Raw genomic sequence first — 17,259 nt, 5'->3', positions numbered from 1 at the left:
CAGTCTGGCGGTTCCTCAAAATAGTATATGTAACATACTATCTGAAACCAGAAAACCAAACCTGTTGCTATTGAGTTGATTCTGACACACAACGACCGTAGAGGACAGAGTAGAACTGCCCCATAGTGTTTCCAGGGAGCAGCTGATGGATTCAAACTGCTGACCTTTTGGTTAGCAGCTAAGCTCTTAACCACTGAGCTACCCAGGGCTCCTAAGATACTATGCAAAAAACAAAGAAACCCATTGCCGTCGAGTTAATTCCGACTCATGGCAGCCCTATAGGACAGAGTAGAGCTGCCCCGTAAAGTTTTCAAGGAGTGGTGGTAGATTTGAACTGCATCTTTTGGTTGACAGCCAAACACTTAACCAGTGTGCCACCAGGGCTCCTATGACCCATGAGTTCCACTCCTAAGTATACACCCAAGAGCAGTGAAAACGTAGGTCTACACAGAATGTGCATAGCAGAATTATTCGTAATAGCCAATAAGTAGAAACAACCCAAATGTCCATCATCTGATAAATGAATAAATAAAATATGGCATATACATTCACTGAAGTATTATTTGGCAATAAACAAGAATGAAGTACTGACACATATTACCATATAAATGAACCTTGAAAACATAGTTATACTAAGTGAAAGAAGCTGGTCAGAGACTACATCCTGTATGATTCCATTTATATGGGATATCCAGAAGAGAGAAGTCTTTAGAGACAGAAAGTAGGTTAGTGGTTGCCAGGGGCTGGGGGTGGGGGGGAAATGGAGAGTGACTGCTAGTGAGGCTTGCTTTGGGGGCGATGAAAATGTTCTAAAATTAGATTCTGGTGATGGTCGCACAGCTCTGTGAATTGACTAAAAACCATGGCATTATACACTTTAAATGGGTGGATTGTGACATTATTTTTTTTTAGGATTTTTTGAAGAATCTCTGTTTGCCAAGATCTTTGCTTGATGTTAGTTTTATTGTGGTAAAATTATATATAACAAAACATTTGCCATTTCAACATTTTTTACATGTACAGTTCAGTGGCGTTAATTACGTTCACCACATTGTACAACCATCACCGCTCTTCCATTTCCAGATTTTTTAACACCCTTAAGAGAAACTCAGTGCCCTCTCCCTTCCCCTCCTCCCTCCTGCCCTTAGTAACCACTAACGAACTTTTGCCTCTGTACATTCGCCTATTCTAGATATTTCCTGTAAGTCAGATCATACAGTCTTTGTCCTTTGTGACTGACTCACTTCACTTAGGATAATGTTTTCAAGGTTCATCCATGTTATGGAATATGTCAGAATTTCATTTCTCTTCATGGCTGCATAATATTCTGTTGTGTATATCACATTTTATTTTTCCGTTCATCTGTTCGTAGACTCTTGGCTTGTTTCTACCTTTTGGCTGTTGTGAATAATGCTGCAGTGAACATTGGTGTTGTGCAAGTATCTGTTTGAGCCTCTGCTTTCAGGTCTTTTGGGTATATACCTAGGAGTGGACTTGCTAGGTTGGTGGAGTAGTGGTTAAGTGCTACAGCTGCTAACCGAGAGGTCGGCAGTTCGAATCTGCCAGGCACTCCTTGGAAACTCTATGGGGCAGTTATACTCTGTCCTGTAGGGTTGCTATGAGTCGGAATGGACTCGATGGCAGTGGGTTTGGGTTTTTTGGTATAGTAATTCTATGTTTAACTTTTTGAGGAATCCCCAGACTGTTTTCCTGTCTGATGTTTGATTGTCTGTTTGTTTGTTTTTGCTAATTCAACTCTTTACAGATGTACAACTTACTGACAGCGATTACAATAATCAGCTCTGCAACCCTCCCCTTAATCAATGAAATTTTAGATTTTATCTCATGATGTTAAAAAAATTAATTTTCACAACTTGCAGTTATTGAAAAACAACCAACATAGTGATTCATAATTTATCAAATAACATTCCAGTGACATAAAATACAATTTATAATTTGGGCATGATTTTCTTTTTGGGGAGTGAGGAAAGAGGGAAAACCTGAATGGACATCGTTGTAGTCTTTTACTACAGATCAATTAAAAATTGAGAGGAAGAAAAAGAGAGGCCGATTTTGAAAAGGGAAATCACAGATTAAGGGGAGACTTGGAGACAGACACGACGACTCGGAAAGCTGAGAACGCACACTCAGGTGTAAGGAAAGGTGCCGTTTTAAGATGGCAGGAAATGTCTTGGGGTATAGCAAGACCTCTTCTTCACAAATTCCTCTCTTGGTTAAAAAACCAGGAAAATTAGGCTCTATGGCTAGTGGTGTAAGGACCACTAAAGAGTACAAACTGAAAATGTGATGAGTTGTCCTTAGTTTTAGCAGGCGAAGTCAGTGATACGGGTTTCACATTCTGGTCAAGTAGTGAACTTGGGAATGGCATAGTGGGGAACCATAACCATTATATAAAGCCTTCTGGAAGGCGAGGTTGGTGTGGAAGTTAAGGCTTCTGGCTGGTACACTTTTTTATTATTAATTTTTGTGTGTGTGGAAATAGAAACAAAACATACTCATTCAACAATTTTTACACCTACTGTTCATTGGCAGTGGTTACATACTTCACCTTGGGTCTCCATTCTCCTTATCCTCATCCATATTTTTTCATCACCATGGTTAACCTAGACTCTCTGCTCCTTAAAATTCTCATCTGTGTTTTAGAGTGACTGTTGTCCATTTAATCTCCTATAGATAATTCTTTAAAAGAGCATAATATTCAAGGTAAACATTTTTTATTAAAGGAGCTGAAGTATTGTTTACTTTAAAGATGACTTCATGGGATAGTTTCAGTTCAAGGCTTAAAACTTGTTTCCAGGCAATCAATTGAGGGGTTTCTCCAGTCTCAATGTGGCTGGTATACTTAGATACAGACAGAACTGGTAAATAGATCAACAAGAACAAAAAAATTAAATGTCATTGAGAATGATACCGTTACGCCATACTGAGTGTATACTGTATTTAGTGTCATGTAAGATCAGTAACTATTTGTGTAATGATATTTTCTGTGGCAAATTGAGTGTTCGAATCTGAAACGCTGTCACCTTTCTCGTGTGAGAGTTATGTTTAATTTATACATATCAAGGATTATCAAGAGAAACTTAAATCAACTGGCTTTTCTTGATTGCATATTATTGTGTTGCATGTATTTGGAATAAAAGTAAATAGTAGCAAGTACCATAACACTTTCTGGTCCTGTAGATCGGCATCATTTTTGTTTTTCACAACATAAATTAAAAACAAAAGGCAACCACCAATTAAGCTTATATCTACATAGAAATTAAATAGGACAATGTAAGTATTTAATGTCTGTCCACTCATGAATCCACCTAACATTTACTAGGCGTCATATTTGATGTGAGGCACTGAGTATTCAGAGATAATTAAAACATATCCCTGCCCCTAGTAATATTCTACCTGGAAGTGTATACTAAAAACAAAGACAACCCAATATGTGTGGGGGGGGGGGAGGGAGGGGACACTTTTTATTTAGAAGTTCAGTTTGGGGTAATTTGTTTAAATCTTCTACAAGCCAGCTACATCTTCATTCTTCACTGATCTTGGCAGGTTTTCAGAGGTCACATTTTCCACATTGGTGAGCTGACCTTGAACCATGTATTTAAATGGTTAGGCTCATGGCCTTGATGTGATCACAGATGCTCAAAACCAAACCCGTTGCTGTTGAGTTGATTCTGACACATAGCGACCCCACAGGACAGAGTAGAACTGCCCCATAGAGTTTCCAAGGAGAGCCTGGTGGATTCAAACTGCCGACCTTTTGGTTAGCAGCCGTAGCTCTTAACCACTGTGCCAGCAGGGTTTCCACAGATGGCTCAAGTCATCCTTTTTCCATGTTTCATCCTGTGAGTGTAATTCTAAGTTAATTTGATAAGGCATCGTTGATTTAATGGTAGAATTCTCACCTTCCATGCAGGACACCCGAGTTTGCTTCCCAGACAGTGCATCTCATGCGTAGCTACCACCCGTCTGTCAGTGGAAGGCTTGCATGCTCTATGATGCTGAACAGATTTCAGTGGTGTTTCCAGGCTAAAACAGACTAGGAAGAGAGGCCTGGTGATCTTCTGAAAATCCTACAGATCACAGTGGTCCGATCTGCAACCGATCATGGGTATGATGCAGGACCAGGCAGCATTTTATTCCACTGTACGTGGGGTCACCTTGAGTTGGCGACCAAGCCAACAGCAGCTAATAAGAACATTCTTTTATTCATTTGTTGCCCTTCTTGTCCCTTTTGGCAAATCCCAAAAGGTAGTGAGAATATAGATACTTGTTCCACTTTTCTGAGGGAACAGAGAAGCTCTTGTTCAGGGGCATGCTGGTTTTGTCTGATGGTGTTCTTACAGGACAACGGAAAAGCCAGAGTGAGGATTGGCCACACGTGCGGTTGGTGTGTGGCACTCACAGAGCCACTGTCAGAGCTAATGGTAGTCTGAAAACTGAGTTTTCCATAGCACTTGATTTTTTTTTTCCTACCTGATTTATATGTATATATTTCAGAAGTTATCAATAGCACAGTAAAAAAATGCCAACAATGCATAGAGTAAAAACTTAAAAGAGACACGGCTACTAAACTATTCTATTTTCTTCCAAAGTCAAAGACTTTATTTCAAACAATTGTGTGTGTGTGTATAGGTATGTAAATGTGTTTATATACATATATATATAATATATATATATATATATACGTATATTTCGAAGCACTGGTGGCGTAGTGGTTAAGAGCTATAGCTGCTAACCAAAACGTCAGCAGTTCAAATCCACTAGGCGCTCCTTGGAAACCCTATGGGGTGGGTCTACTCTGTCCTATAGGGTCCTTATAAGTTAGAATCGACTCAACAGCAGTAGGTTTTATACATATATTTAATATCCAGTTATATATTAGATGTGACAATAGTATGTATACTATGTTTCCATTTTTGTAAATTGCAGTGCATTAGAAAACAATCAGAGCAGTAATAATATGTCAGAATGTTGGCAGTGATCCCTAGGATGGCTTTAGTACCTGTGGGAGGGAGTGGGGTAGGCAGGGGAGTGTAGGAGTTTCTTCAGCGGCTGAGTCAGTATATTCTGAACCTTTTGTATAAGAGCATAGGATCTTACTTTTACTTACAAAAAGTCTTGTTTAATTGAGGCATATTTTTCAAAGAGGTCTTCTGAGTGTGTCAATATGTACTTGTCTGTGAGTTTCTATAGAGTTGGTGGATGAGACTGGTTGTCCTTCTCAGGCCTGAGTGAGATTTTATCTGTCCTTCCTTCGAAATGATGATACTAAGTTGAACGAAAAATAAATTCCTAGAGTAGTTTTCTATTCAGGCCTTGGTTCTTACCCAATTAAGTTAACACCCCCTCAAAAAAAAAAAAAGGGCAGGGGGTGGGGGAGGCAGGTAGCAAACATCATGTTAAATCATGCAAGTTTAATGTCCAGCTAGACATTCATCTATCTATTCCATCCACATTATTATTTTCTTTCATATGATTATTATTTAAAACACTCTTGCTTAACCCGGGAAGCACAGTAGAACAACCATTTTGTAGTTCTTAATTTTGTATCCTGACTAAATAGGTGAGGCTCCTGGTTCCTAAATTAATCACACAAAATACGTATGAGAGTTAGGAATTTTTCACGAGAACAGCTTGATAGAATATTCGTAGTGAATTTTAAAACTTAGTACTCACAGACGTCAGCTATTATACTACAATATTTGGCTGGTAAATTTTATTTATAGCATTATTTAGAAATACAGGAAACATTAAGGAAATTGTAATGTCCAACATAGAGGAATTGTTAGGTAAATTTTGGCATATAACTGGGGCTAAAATGGTACATAATGGACCATTACTCATCAGTAAGTAAGGTTTTTAAAGACTGGTTGATAACATGAGAAACTATTTACAAAATTATGGTAAGTTTGAAGGAATGCTGTAGGTCTTCGTAGTGTTCAAAAGTTATCAGTTGCACAGTAAAAAAATGCCAACAATATTTCTAACTTGTCAAAAGTGTGTGTTTATATAATACATGTCTATGTAATATTATGTATTATGTATATAAAATAAACAAAATAAACACATTATGGAAAATGTGTTTTCTGTATTTTCCAAGTTTTCTACAACAAATATTAACTTTTTTTAAATTATGACTTCAATTTAAATAATGAAATTACTAAGGACAGTAATTATTATGGTTAGGTTTTCTTCATCTCTATTCTTTTTTAAACTAATGATAGAAATGGCTCTCTTTTAAAATGATTTTGTTCCCTCCCAGACTATCTGAGAATTTGGGTGCTGTTGAAGGTCTCTAATTTCTGATATTCTCAATAATTTAAAAAATTCTGTTTTTGTAGTATATCTATTTTATTCAATGAAAAAAAATTGAGATTGAACATGGGTAGGTAGTCAGTGTTTTTCCTTGGGTCCAGTGGAACTTTACCCTCTTAACTGCTTAGAGAGTATCCTTTTTGTGGGTTTCATGTATCTTACTAGAGGCACCGTACAGTTCTTGTGCCATTCTGCTTTGTATGAGGGGCACCTTTCAGGGCTTCTACAAACTAGCTGTCTGTAACTTTGGTGGTTATTTCCAGATTTATTTTCTTATTTTTGGGCCGAATAGCTTATGATTGTCTTCAAATTATATTACATTTTTGAAAGTCATTCAGGAGCCTTAGGGAAACCTAATGGTCTCTGATGAAGGTGTCATTCTGTGTCTGTGTGTTTACTATTAATGCACTTTAGTTTATGTGTTCAAAATATGCTCAGTGTGGTGAATTTTAAGTTGGGCATTTGTACACGTATGTATGCTTTTTAAATTGAGTCTATAAAATATGTGAATTAGCATCCTGATGGTAATACAAAATACATGTTTCATGTGTATGCGTGCACGCGTTCATAGTTTACTGTGCTTGAAGTTCAAAGTCAGGCAGAGCCAGTGGTGGAGTGAGTTAGAAATTCGCCCTGCCCATGAAGGGAATGTGCCTGAGTACAAAACAGAGCTTTCAATGTTAGTTTTACATTTCTATTTGGTGGAATCTAAGATTATGGAAACGACTGTAAAAATAATTTGTCTGAAAGAAGCCTGGATGCAGAAATCTAATAGAGAAAATATTTGAGAGTATGGTTCATCAGCGAGTGTAACACATATAGTGCTTCCATGAGCACCACATGGTGCCATCAAAGCATTCCATGACTTGGATCTGCTGACCAAATCGTTACCTATTGATTGGAGCCCCACTGGACAGTTAACCCCTTCTTGCTCATCGCCAAGTGTTCCCTCACTTTCGACATCAGTAATTCTAGGAATATCGTCTTCCTACCACACTGTTAGTTTTCTTCCTACATTACTTGATGACACGGTTCTTTGCTGAATAAAATGAACTTGTGAAAAGACTAAATAATATATCATTTAGTAAAATGAAAGCAGTTTCTGGGGAAATGGAAGAAGAAAAAAACCAATATTCTGGGTAGAAAGCATAGCAAGAAAATCTCAAAATCAAATACAGATTGTATACTTTTTCATTGTGTAGATTAAGTGATACATTTCTAGCTTTTTAAAAAAAATCTGTCTAGTCTGAGTACAGAGCTTTGCATCCCACAAAAACCTGTGAAACCCTCTTTGTATGTTGTTGCCCACTCTGACATCTGGGACAATTTTGGTACAATTTAACTCTCGCTCTTAAATAACAGTACAGAATTAATTAGTAAATTCCACGGGAAAAGAAGATCTCAGATTTGTTGGTGTCCAGTTGCCTTTTATGTCCTTGCCTGGTGGGATGGGTCTTGGCAACAAATTCATCCTCTTGTCTTCTGTGTTTTTTCTTTCAGTTTGTCGCATGAGGAGCACCCCCATAGCCATCCTCTCTATGGACATGGTGTGTGCAAGTGGCCAGGCTGTGAAGCAGTATGCGAAGATTTCCCATCATTTCTAAAGTAAGAATGGTGTTTGTTCTCTTGTCTTATGTAGCCATCACCTCCCACCGTTCATGCTTTTGCTCATAAAATGCCTTTTTGATGGAGTGGTTTACACCTCCTTTTTGAGAGTGGTCTCTAAATCACAAGGTCTAGCACAGGGTCATAAGCCCAAACCAACCCAGTGCCGTCGAGTCAATTCTGACTCATAGCGACCCAATAGGACAGAGTAGAGCTGCCCTATAGAGCTTCCAGGGAGTGCCTGGCGGATTTGACCTGCTGACCCGTTCGTTGGTTGGCAACAGGGTCATAAGAGTAGCTACAAAATCAACCGAGGGTACGTATTGAGAAAGACTTAAACCCCAAGGCAGCTTGCATACACTTAGAAAGCATATAATTAACCGTGTTTTTAGACTGGTAGTGATTAAAAAAAAAATTCTCCCAGTGTTAAACTTGCAATAATTTCGTTTTTACTTTTAATCTGTTCCTACATATGAAATCGATGACGTACTAACTCCAATTTTATGAAATTGGTGTCTAATTTTGTAACAATTCCTGGCCCATTGGAATTTGAGGGATTGGGCCCCTTCGTTGTTACGTAAATGACTTTATGAACAGAAGAAATGCGAGACACGTTGATGCTTTTCTTTCCATAGTGGTATTCACATTGGTTCAAATTCTTGTCCATACAGGAAGAATGGAGTTAAATTTAATTTCTACAGTTACTTAAAATATCGCTAAAACTTAGGTTATCCCATTTGGATCTATAACATTGAAACAGTATCTCTGTAGGTAAATATGTTCATCTTCTCATAGTTAGAACCAAATGCCTCTGGACTGAATCTTAACATTTCCCTTACCTTTTATGGTACCTTATCGATTTAAAAAAAAAAAAAAAAATTAGGCTGAACTGCCCTGACATCAAGTAAATATATTCATAATATTGAATCATGGACCTATGGATTCAATATAACATTTCGCTACATTTTACATATATATAATATACATTGTGTGTGTCTGTGTATTATATATATGTATAAAGCCTATGTAATGATCAGACACATGAATGTGTATAACTTGTGTACATCTAGTTGCCTGTTGGTTTACATATTGGATGCGGGGGCACCTTCTCCCCATGGCTTTTCTCTCTCCTTCAAGCCCCAAGAAAGCAGATGTGGGCTGATTTACGTGCAGGTCTCTGATTTTGTGTGGTCTTTATATTGTTAGTACAAACTATGTATCTTTATGGACCTGGATACAAATAGTGTAATAAAGCCACCCTCAGGGATGTGTCTAGTGTTATCTGCAAATGATTGTAGTGAACATAGGTTTTTGATGAATGAATGGAAGCCTGTGAATTTTTTTCCTAGCTTCCTAGCTTCCACATTTTACTTCAAGGATTACACGATCATTGAAAACCAGTACATAAGACTTTAAAAGGAGGTGTCTCTAAAATGGTTTTTATATAATAATGATCAAGCGCAGTTATTTTATTTGTTTATGCAACAGGCTTTTTGATAAGTTGATTCAGTGTAGTGATTCCTGATTTTCTCTTTATAAATCACTCATTATGGAATCTCGGTTTTGTAATTTCCTGATCATCGGCCTAATAATCGTATTTATATAATGAGAGAAAAAGAAATTTGGCAGAAATCACTTTTAAGTTCTGAATCCTCTTTCTGCCCCAGTGCTAGGTTTGGTAAATATCACAGTGCACATTCCCTTAGGTGTAGAATGGCCAGTGAACATCTATAAATATGCTTGACTTTGGTGAAGGCTCTAGGCCGATACAGAGCTGCTGTCAACACTACGATGTGTCGGCTTGAGAGCCTGGAAGAAAAAGGCTAATTTGATCCATTTTGTTAATTCAGGTTCTTGAATGACTCAAGTGTTCTACCGTAATCTGAATTTATAAATCCATTTATTATGTGGCCTGACAGGTGAGAGTGAGAGATTGAGATAGGAAGATAGATAATACATACACACACGTATATATATGCACACATATATACACATACTTTGTTTTTTTGATAAGTATACCTCAGCAAGGACAGAGCATAATTTCAATCCACTTCTAGCACTAAAGACAATAATCTATTTTTAAAAGATCGTTAGAATTGGGACCTAGAGTTGACACCTATAAGAAAGATCGCTTCTATTCTAAGGATATGAAGTGTCTGGCTCTTGGATAGGAAACCATCTATCGTATATTGTGGTTTGCACATGACAAGATATGTTCTCAGTCCATGCTTGCTTAGTGGAATCTGAATGCCCACTATGAACCTGCTACTGTTACTTGGTTATTTCCTGGTACTCACTTGTTGACTTGTGTTTCCCAGAAAGTTCTTTATTTACAAGTTACAGAAACCCAATATAAATTGGCTTAAGCAAAAGAATAAGAAGTTGGGAGCTGGTATTGGCTCCTATCACTAGGAAGTCCAGTGGTGCAGCTAGCTTCAAGCATGGCTGGGTCTAGATGCTTGGGCAAGGTCATTAAATATTGTATTTCTGTCTGTTAGCTGTATTTTCTTTGGGATTGGCTTCATTCTCGGGCTTTCCCATTAGAACTGGAGGAGGACAGACTTACGTGCGACTGGTTAAGAATCTCAGAGTTGCATCTTTTTCTTTCCCAACAGTTCTGGGAAACATCTTGGGAGACTCTCATTAGCCCAGAATGAGTCATGTGGCCTAGCTTTGAGCCAATCATGGTGATGTAGTCAGGCTTGCATCACATGCCCATCTCCAGAGCAGAGGGAAATGTTCACCACACACAAACCACATGGGGGCTAGGAATGAGAAACTTGGTTCCAGAAAGTAAAAATGAGCATTGTTACCAGAGCAAGGGAGAGTGAGTGCTAAGTAAGAAAATACTCTCTCTTCTGAGTTGTATACATTGATTGGTCTGTATATGACAAATTGAGAATTTTATTTTCCTCTCCAGAGTGGTTGTAAAAAAAAGAAATTCAGAGTTGTCTTCAAGTTTCAGGGCCATGTCCAATGTGGTGGAAAATAAGTTAGTTGTCTTGCATATTCACATTTCCTGTATCTCTGTACAGTCAAAAGAGAAATGAAATAATTGGCTTTAATGAAACCAACTTTATTTTCCATTGAACTGGACAGAGAAGCTACCTTTTTGTGGCCGAAACAAAAACTGTGTGGCCTCTTTGAATGATGGCATCTTGGGGTCATTGTTGTCGGGAAGTAATGTTTCAAGCGTTTCTTCTGTAATTGCCAGATTTGTAGACTCTGAAACTATCTCTTTCCTGGGTCCACTCTTCAGACATCCTCCAAGAGAGGCGTTTTCTTATGGTTTAAGTAAACCGGTGTAACAGTGATGTTTGGATTCTCCATGGCATTCTTACTCAACAAAACGTGGCATTCCTTTGCTCTTGACTTAGGTGTTGCCCTATAGATTTTTTTCCACTTATTTTGTAATTCCCTAATCTCACACTGCCCTATCATATTATCTTATACTTTAATAGCCCTGAGCTGAATACCGGGACTGTTTCAAGTACTTTACATATATTAACTCACTGAATTCTCACAACAGCCTTATACTGATAATATTGTAGTATTACTCTCAACATGCAGATAAGGACACAAGGCATGGAGAACTTAAATGATTTAGCCAGGGTCACACAGGATCCTCCAAACCCAGACAGTCTGGTTTCAGAGCACTTGTTCTTAACTACTGTACTGTTCTACCTGGTCAGAGGCAGTGTATTGTATTAACTGTTTGCTTTCTACTTAAGACAGTGAGGTGTAAAAAGAACTTTAGAGGAAGGCAGATTGGGTCAGGAAGCCACTTACCAGTAGTATGTTCTTCCAGCATGTTTCAGATGTTACATAGCTTCTCTGAGCCTCAGTATTAGCATCTGTAATTTGGGATAGTAGTAATAACTACCTCTTAAAAAAAAAAACGTCTTAAGGTTGTTAGAAAGTACAACACATGAAGTGCCTAGCCCATACTAGGCACTCTCTAAAATTATTAGTGTTTCTTTTCTAATCTACTTAAGTGTATTTTAAAAAGAGAGACTTTTTGTTTTTAATTGTACTTTAGATAGTTTACAGAACTAGTTTCTCATTAAATTATTTAATTAACTTCTTGAACAACAGAGCAGGGATGGAACCAGAGTTGGTATGCCCTACCGCAGACACATTTGTGCAGTTCTTTGGAATCACCCAAGGCTTCCAGCTCTTTCAGCTCTGAGCTTTTGCCCAAGATCATATATCTTCTTCCAATGCCCCTTTATTTAATTTTTTTTTTTAGCTTGATTCCCCCCCAAGGCTGTAAATCTGTTTTTTTTTAATTTGAACTTTAGATGAAGGTTTACAGCACAAACTAGTTTCTCCTCAACAGTTAGTACACACATTGTTCTATGACATTGGTTAACAATCCCACAACATGTCAACATTGTCCCTTCTCAACCCTGGGTTCCCTATTACCAGCTTTCCTCTTTCCTCCTGTCTTCCAGTCCCTGCCCCAGGTGTGGTACGCCCCTTTAGTCTTGTTTTGTTCCATGGGCCTGTTCAGTCTTTGGCTGAAGGGCGAACCTCCCAGGAGTGGCCTCTTTACTGAGCTGAAAGGGTGTCTGGGGTACAAACTCTCAGGGTTTCTCCAGTCTCTGTCAGACCAGCAAGTCTGGTCTGTCTTTTTGAGTGAGAGTTTTGTTAAGAGAGAGAGTTTTGAATATCCATAATTTTCAGAATTTACCTAGGGAAAGGATTGTGACTATGCAAAGCTTTGATCTATCAGAAGAGATTGTTCTTTCATATAATTTTTAAACCATAAATTTCCAGCAAAGTCCTGCTCAATCAAATGTGATCTTAGGGCAGGGGGCCCCCAAACCTTTTCTATTAAGGGCCAAACCAGAAAAATCAAACCTGTTCCCGTTGAGTTGATTCTGACTCATAGCAACCCTATAAGACAGAGTAGAACTACCCCAAAGGGTTTCCGAGGAGTACCTGGTGGATTCAAACTGCTGACCTTTTGGTAAGTGGCCGAACTCCTAACCACTGTGCCACCAGGGTTTCCTGGAAAGGGCCAGATGGTAAATATTTTAGGCTTTGCAGGCCTCGCTGTCTCAATCACGACCACCCAGCTCTGTCGTTGGAACACAAAAGCAGCCACAGGCCATACTATAGAAATGGGTATGGCCTTGACTTTGGACCACTATTTGCTGACCTCTGACCTAGGCTAATTTTTGGTGTCACCATATTTTTTTAGCCAAAAAACATTTTTGCAGTTACTGGGCATTGCTATCCTGGGTTATTTTTGTTTGGATTCACGGAGACCTCAGGTTTATTCATATTTTGGGGGAATACCCATGTCCTTGAGTGGTGCAAGCAGTTAACAGGCTCAGCTGCTAACCGAAAGGTTAGAAGTTTGAATCTACCCAGAAGTGCCTCAGAAGAAGGGCCTGGCAATCTACGTCCAAAAAGTCAGCCATCAAAAACCATATGGAGCACATTTCTACTCTGACACACATGGGGTCAGCATGAGTCCGAAGCTGATGGAAGGTAGCTGCTTAGTGGCTCTCCATGTCCCGGGGTGCCCTGGGGTGTCATTCCCCAGCTGCAGTTTTTATCCTTATTTGAGCTTAGAGTCTTGCACCTGGCTCTTAGTGTTCAGTATGGGGTGGGGAAAAGGGCTTTGCGTGGTAACTCTTCCAGCCTTCCAATCCTCAAGCTGGTAAGAGGTTCCTCTTAGGCTAAGGTTGGTAAAAAAAAAAAAAAAAAAAAAAAAAAGTATTCAGGATAAAATTCCCATCCGACAATAAAATGCCAGTGTTAACAGAGAGGAGTTGAGAAAAGGGAAGAAAAGGTCTCAAAATGAGATATCCTATGTTTCCCCCTCCTGAGGAAGAAATATCATAACTGTTGGTAAATCAAAACCAGAGCTTTGACACTTTTCTGTGATAACTACGCAGTGTTTGTTCCCAAGGTGAGGTGTACCACGGGGCCCTTGATTTCAAAGATAAATACTGTACAAATAACCATCCTGTTGTCTTTCTCTCACAGCCTGCAGAGGGGAGCTTTATCAGAATCGACAGAGACCCAGTCTATTGTACGCATTTATTTCCCTGTTTCTTCTCAAAACAAGTTGCCATTTTAGTGTTGATTTTTTTTTTATAATCAATCAACCATGAGTTGTCATGTGACTCTTGTATTTGTTAGTGCTAACTGATACCAGCAGGTGCTCATGCTAACTCTAATGAAATCCCCAAGCCCTGCATTGCTTGGAACGCTCCGATAACAGAAAAACAAAAACAAGCCCAGTATCATCCAGAGAGGTGAAGCCAGCCCTTGTTCTGCCCGCCTCTTCCAACTTGAGTCAGTTTTGTTTTTTTTTCCTTAATTTTCAAATCAGGTTGGGGGCACAGCCTTCATCAGTAAAAGCATAGATTTATAATCCTTCCCTTTTTCTTTAAAAAAAAAAAAGGGCTCAGCCAACTCTTTGGTAAGGTGTAGGGTGTGGATTTGAAGGTTAAATCATTACCACGTTTTCCTGTCTTAGAATGTAAAATCAGATGCAGATCCATGATTTCACAAATACCAGGTACTCTTACGGGCCTGGGAAAAAATATTTCCATTTCCCCTAGGTTGTTTTGGTGGTCTTTTGTATGATATCTAACAACAACAACAACAAAAAGCCATTGCTGTCCGTTCGATTCCGACCCATGGCAACCCTGTAAGGACATAGAGCTGTCCCAGTGTTTCCTAGGCTGAAATCTTCATGGAAGCAGATAGCCACATCTTTTTCTTGAGGAGTGGCTGATGGGTTTGAACCACGGACCTTTTGGTTAGCAGCTGAGCTCTTTAGTCACTGCACCACCAGGGCTCCATAATGTCTAAGGAAAGTATAATTTGTATCCTTGCCTTAGTATTCCATCTGAGAAGACTTTTGTTTGTTTTTGCTCAGGGGTGGGGGAGAGGGTGTTATCTCTCATGAAGGAAGAAAGCACCATGCAAAACAAAACAAAAAATTCTTTGCATGTTAGTCGGATGTGTATTAGTTATTAAAGCAAACATAAATTTTATACATGCTCTAATAGAAGACAAAGAGAGAAATGTTGAAAGAAAATGCCCAGGGGTGGAACTTTGGCCCTTTTAGGAAGGTTGAGGGCTATAGACAGTGGAGGACATTTCATTGGTAATTTGCCTTTTTTTTTTTTTCCTGTGAATTTTTACTTTTCAAAACTGTGAAGAGTTTTATGTGAAAGAAACTACTAAGTGCGCCCTGTAATGTTTTCACAAGTGTTTTTATCATGGTAACATCTTGTTTACTTTAGTTCCCTGCCTAAAACTACTTGGAACATGTTAAGAAAACATTTCAAGAAAGCCTTGACAAAGAGGCTTTTGTTTAACAGCCACTGTGAGGCTGCAAGGCTCACAAAGGTGTTAACTTTCAGCCCCTTAAGCACTTCCACATGAAATTCCAGCAAGTATGTTTGTGGTTTTGGAAAAACAAAGTGTATGTTAAAGAAACCAGGTAAATGCTAATACATGTGGAAGGAGGCCGGATATCATAAATTGTTTGAAACCCATTCGTGACTCTGGGTTTACACGCCTGAACGTTGTGGTGTGAAATTACCTCTGGTTGGTGCAGGAGACTTGAGCACATGTAGAGGGTATGTTGTTGTTGTTGTTGTTGTTAGGTGCCATCAGCTCCGACTCATAGCAACCGTATGTACAACAGAATGAAACACTGCCCGGACCTGCGCCATCCTCACAATCGTTGCTGTGTTTGAGCCCATTGTTACAGCCACTGTGTCAGTCCATGTCTTTGATGGTCTTCCTCTTTTTCAGTGACCCTCTACTTTACCAAGCATGATGTCCTCCTCCAGGGAGTGGTCCCCCTGATAACACGTAGAGGGAATAAAAAAAAAAATTTTTTTTTATAGCTGTATATAATTGTGGCGCATGCTATTAGCATTCCAGTTCAAAACTGAAATCTCAAGAATATAGAGGTGAATTATCTCACCATAAGATTCCAGGTGACAAGTCTTTGAGTATTCCATAGTTAGCTTAATTTTTTTTTTTTTAATGATTTTGACTTTTCCGCTTACCATGTGTTTGAGTTGTTTAAAAAAAATAATAAAAATTGGATGTCACCAATTTTTTTTTTTCTTTTAAAAAGTTTCTTTTTAACCTTTCTGACATTGTAAGGGAGTTCGAGACCTTTCCAAGCACTTGAAGAGGTCAGAGTGGCCTAAAGACCACAGTGCCCTCTAGTGATATACAGAATACTAGATAGAAAAGTTCAGACAAGTTTGCCAAGGATAACAGGCCCAGTGCCACCACTTTGCTCAAAAAGAAGCAAATAACCTTTGAACACATCTTTTTTCAGCAAACAGGCTTTAGTCAGAAATGCAAATGAAATTTATTGTGTTTATGTAGACTCTGAAGGCATTAGAAATTTTTGAATGTCCAATGAATTCTATACATAACAGTATCTGCATATTTAGTATGTTGCATCAGGATAGTTACATTGTTGTGTGTTCTTTTTTAAGAGCCGTTAGTTAACCAAGGTATTTCTCATGGTCATTTCCTGTGTATAATTAGAAGGCATTACTTAAAAGACAAGAATCATCTTGGCCGCATACTTTTATTGACACTGTCTACCATATTACGGCCATGTCTAAATGGTAAAATTTATTATTAGCAATAGTGTCACAAAAGTCTGAGACAGCGATTTTTCTTTCAATAAAAGTAGTTAAAAACCTTTTAGAAAATCCATAATTTTGATTGCTGGTACTTCATAAATGTATAACTGGTACTTTTTAGCTGTCTCTTTAGGGAAAAATGAGTTTTATCACCTGCGGTACCTGGGTTAATGAAATTGTATGCTGGAATTTAGCCAGGATGAAAGATGAGATCATTCCAAGACACTAATATTGGCAACAGGTCTCATAAAAAGCTCTGACTCTTGAGTGAAGTATCATTAGATTCTTTTTTTTTATTATTATTTTATTTAAATTGAGAGTTGAAGTTAGTTGTCATTTTCAAAGTTTCTGTGCCAGCGAGATTCTCCTTTGGCGTCACACTCAAAACCCAGTGACCTAAAAACCTATACAGAGCCAAGAGAAACAGAGAAATGTCCATCAGTGCCTAGTGAAGAATTTCCTTGCTTCGAATTTCAACTCCAGTTCCTGTTCAGCCTTTTACAAATCACAACTCTCAGCTCAAATTTGAAATAATGCTGCCTTTTTCCCCGTGTGCCTCCTGTGTTTGATTGTTTGTGGATATTAGCTGTCCAGGAAATCCCATACTTACAGATATAAATCCAGAATGATCTTGTTTTTCCGCAGCCAGCCCAGGATGTATTAGACAGTTATG

General features: G+C 38.6%; 1 protein-coding gene across 10 annotated transcripts in view; it reads left to right on the top strand.

Annotated features, from left to right (window-relative positions):
- Positions 1 to 17,259, top strand: part of FOXP1 (forkhead box P1) — a 416,711-nt gene that overhangs the window by 352,217 nt on the left and 47,235 nt on the right. For all 10 annotated transcript variants that reach the window (XM_049862995.1, XM_049862989.1, XM_049862991.1 and 7 more), the window contains one exon: positions 7,837 to 7,941. In XM_049862995.1, coding sequence (XP_049718952.1) covers positions 7,837 to 7,941 — 105 coding nt within the window. The remainder of the gene's footprint in view (positions 1 to 7,836; positions 7,942 to 17,259) is intronic.

The sequence above is a fragment of the Elephas maximus genome, chromosome 20, assembly GCF_024166365.1.
Source record: "Elephas maximus indicus isolate mEleMax1 chromosome 20, mEleMax1 primary haplotype, whole genome shotgun sequence".
NCBI classification, from domain to species: domain Eukaryota; kingdom Metazoa; phylum Chordata; class Mammalia; order Proboscidea; family Elephantidae; genus Elephas; species Elephas maximus.
This window is presented reverse-complemented; position numbering and strand designations above follow the sequence as displayed.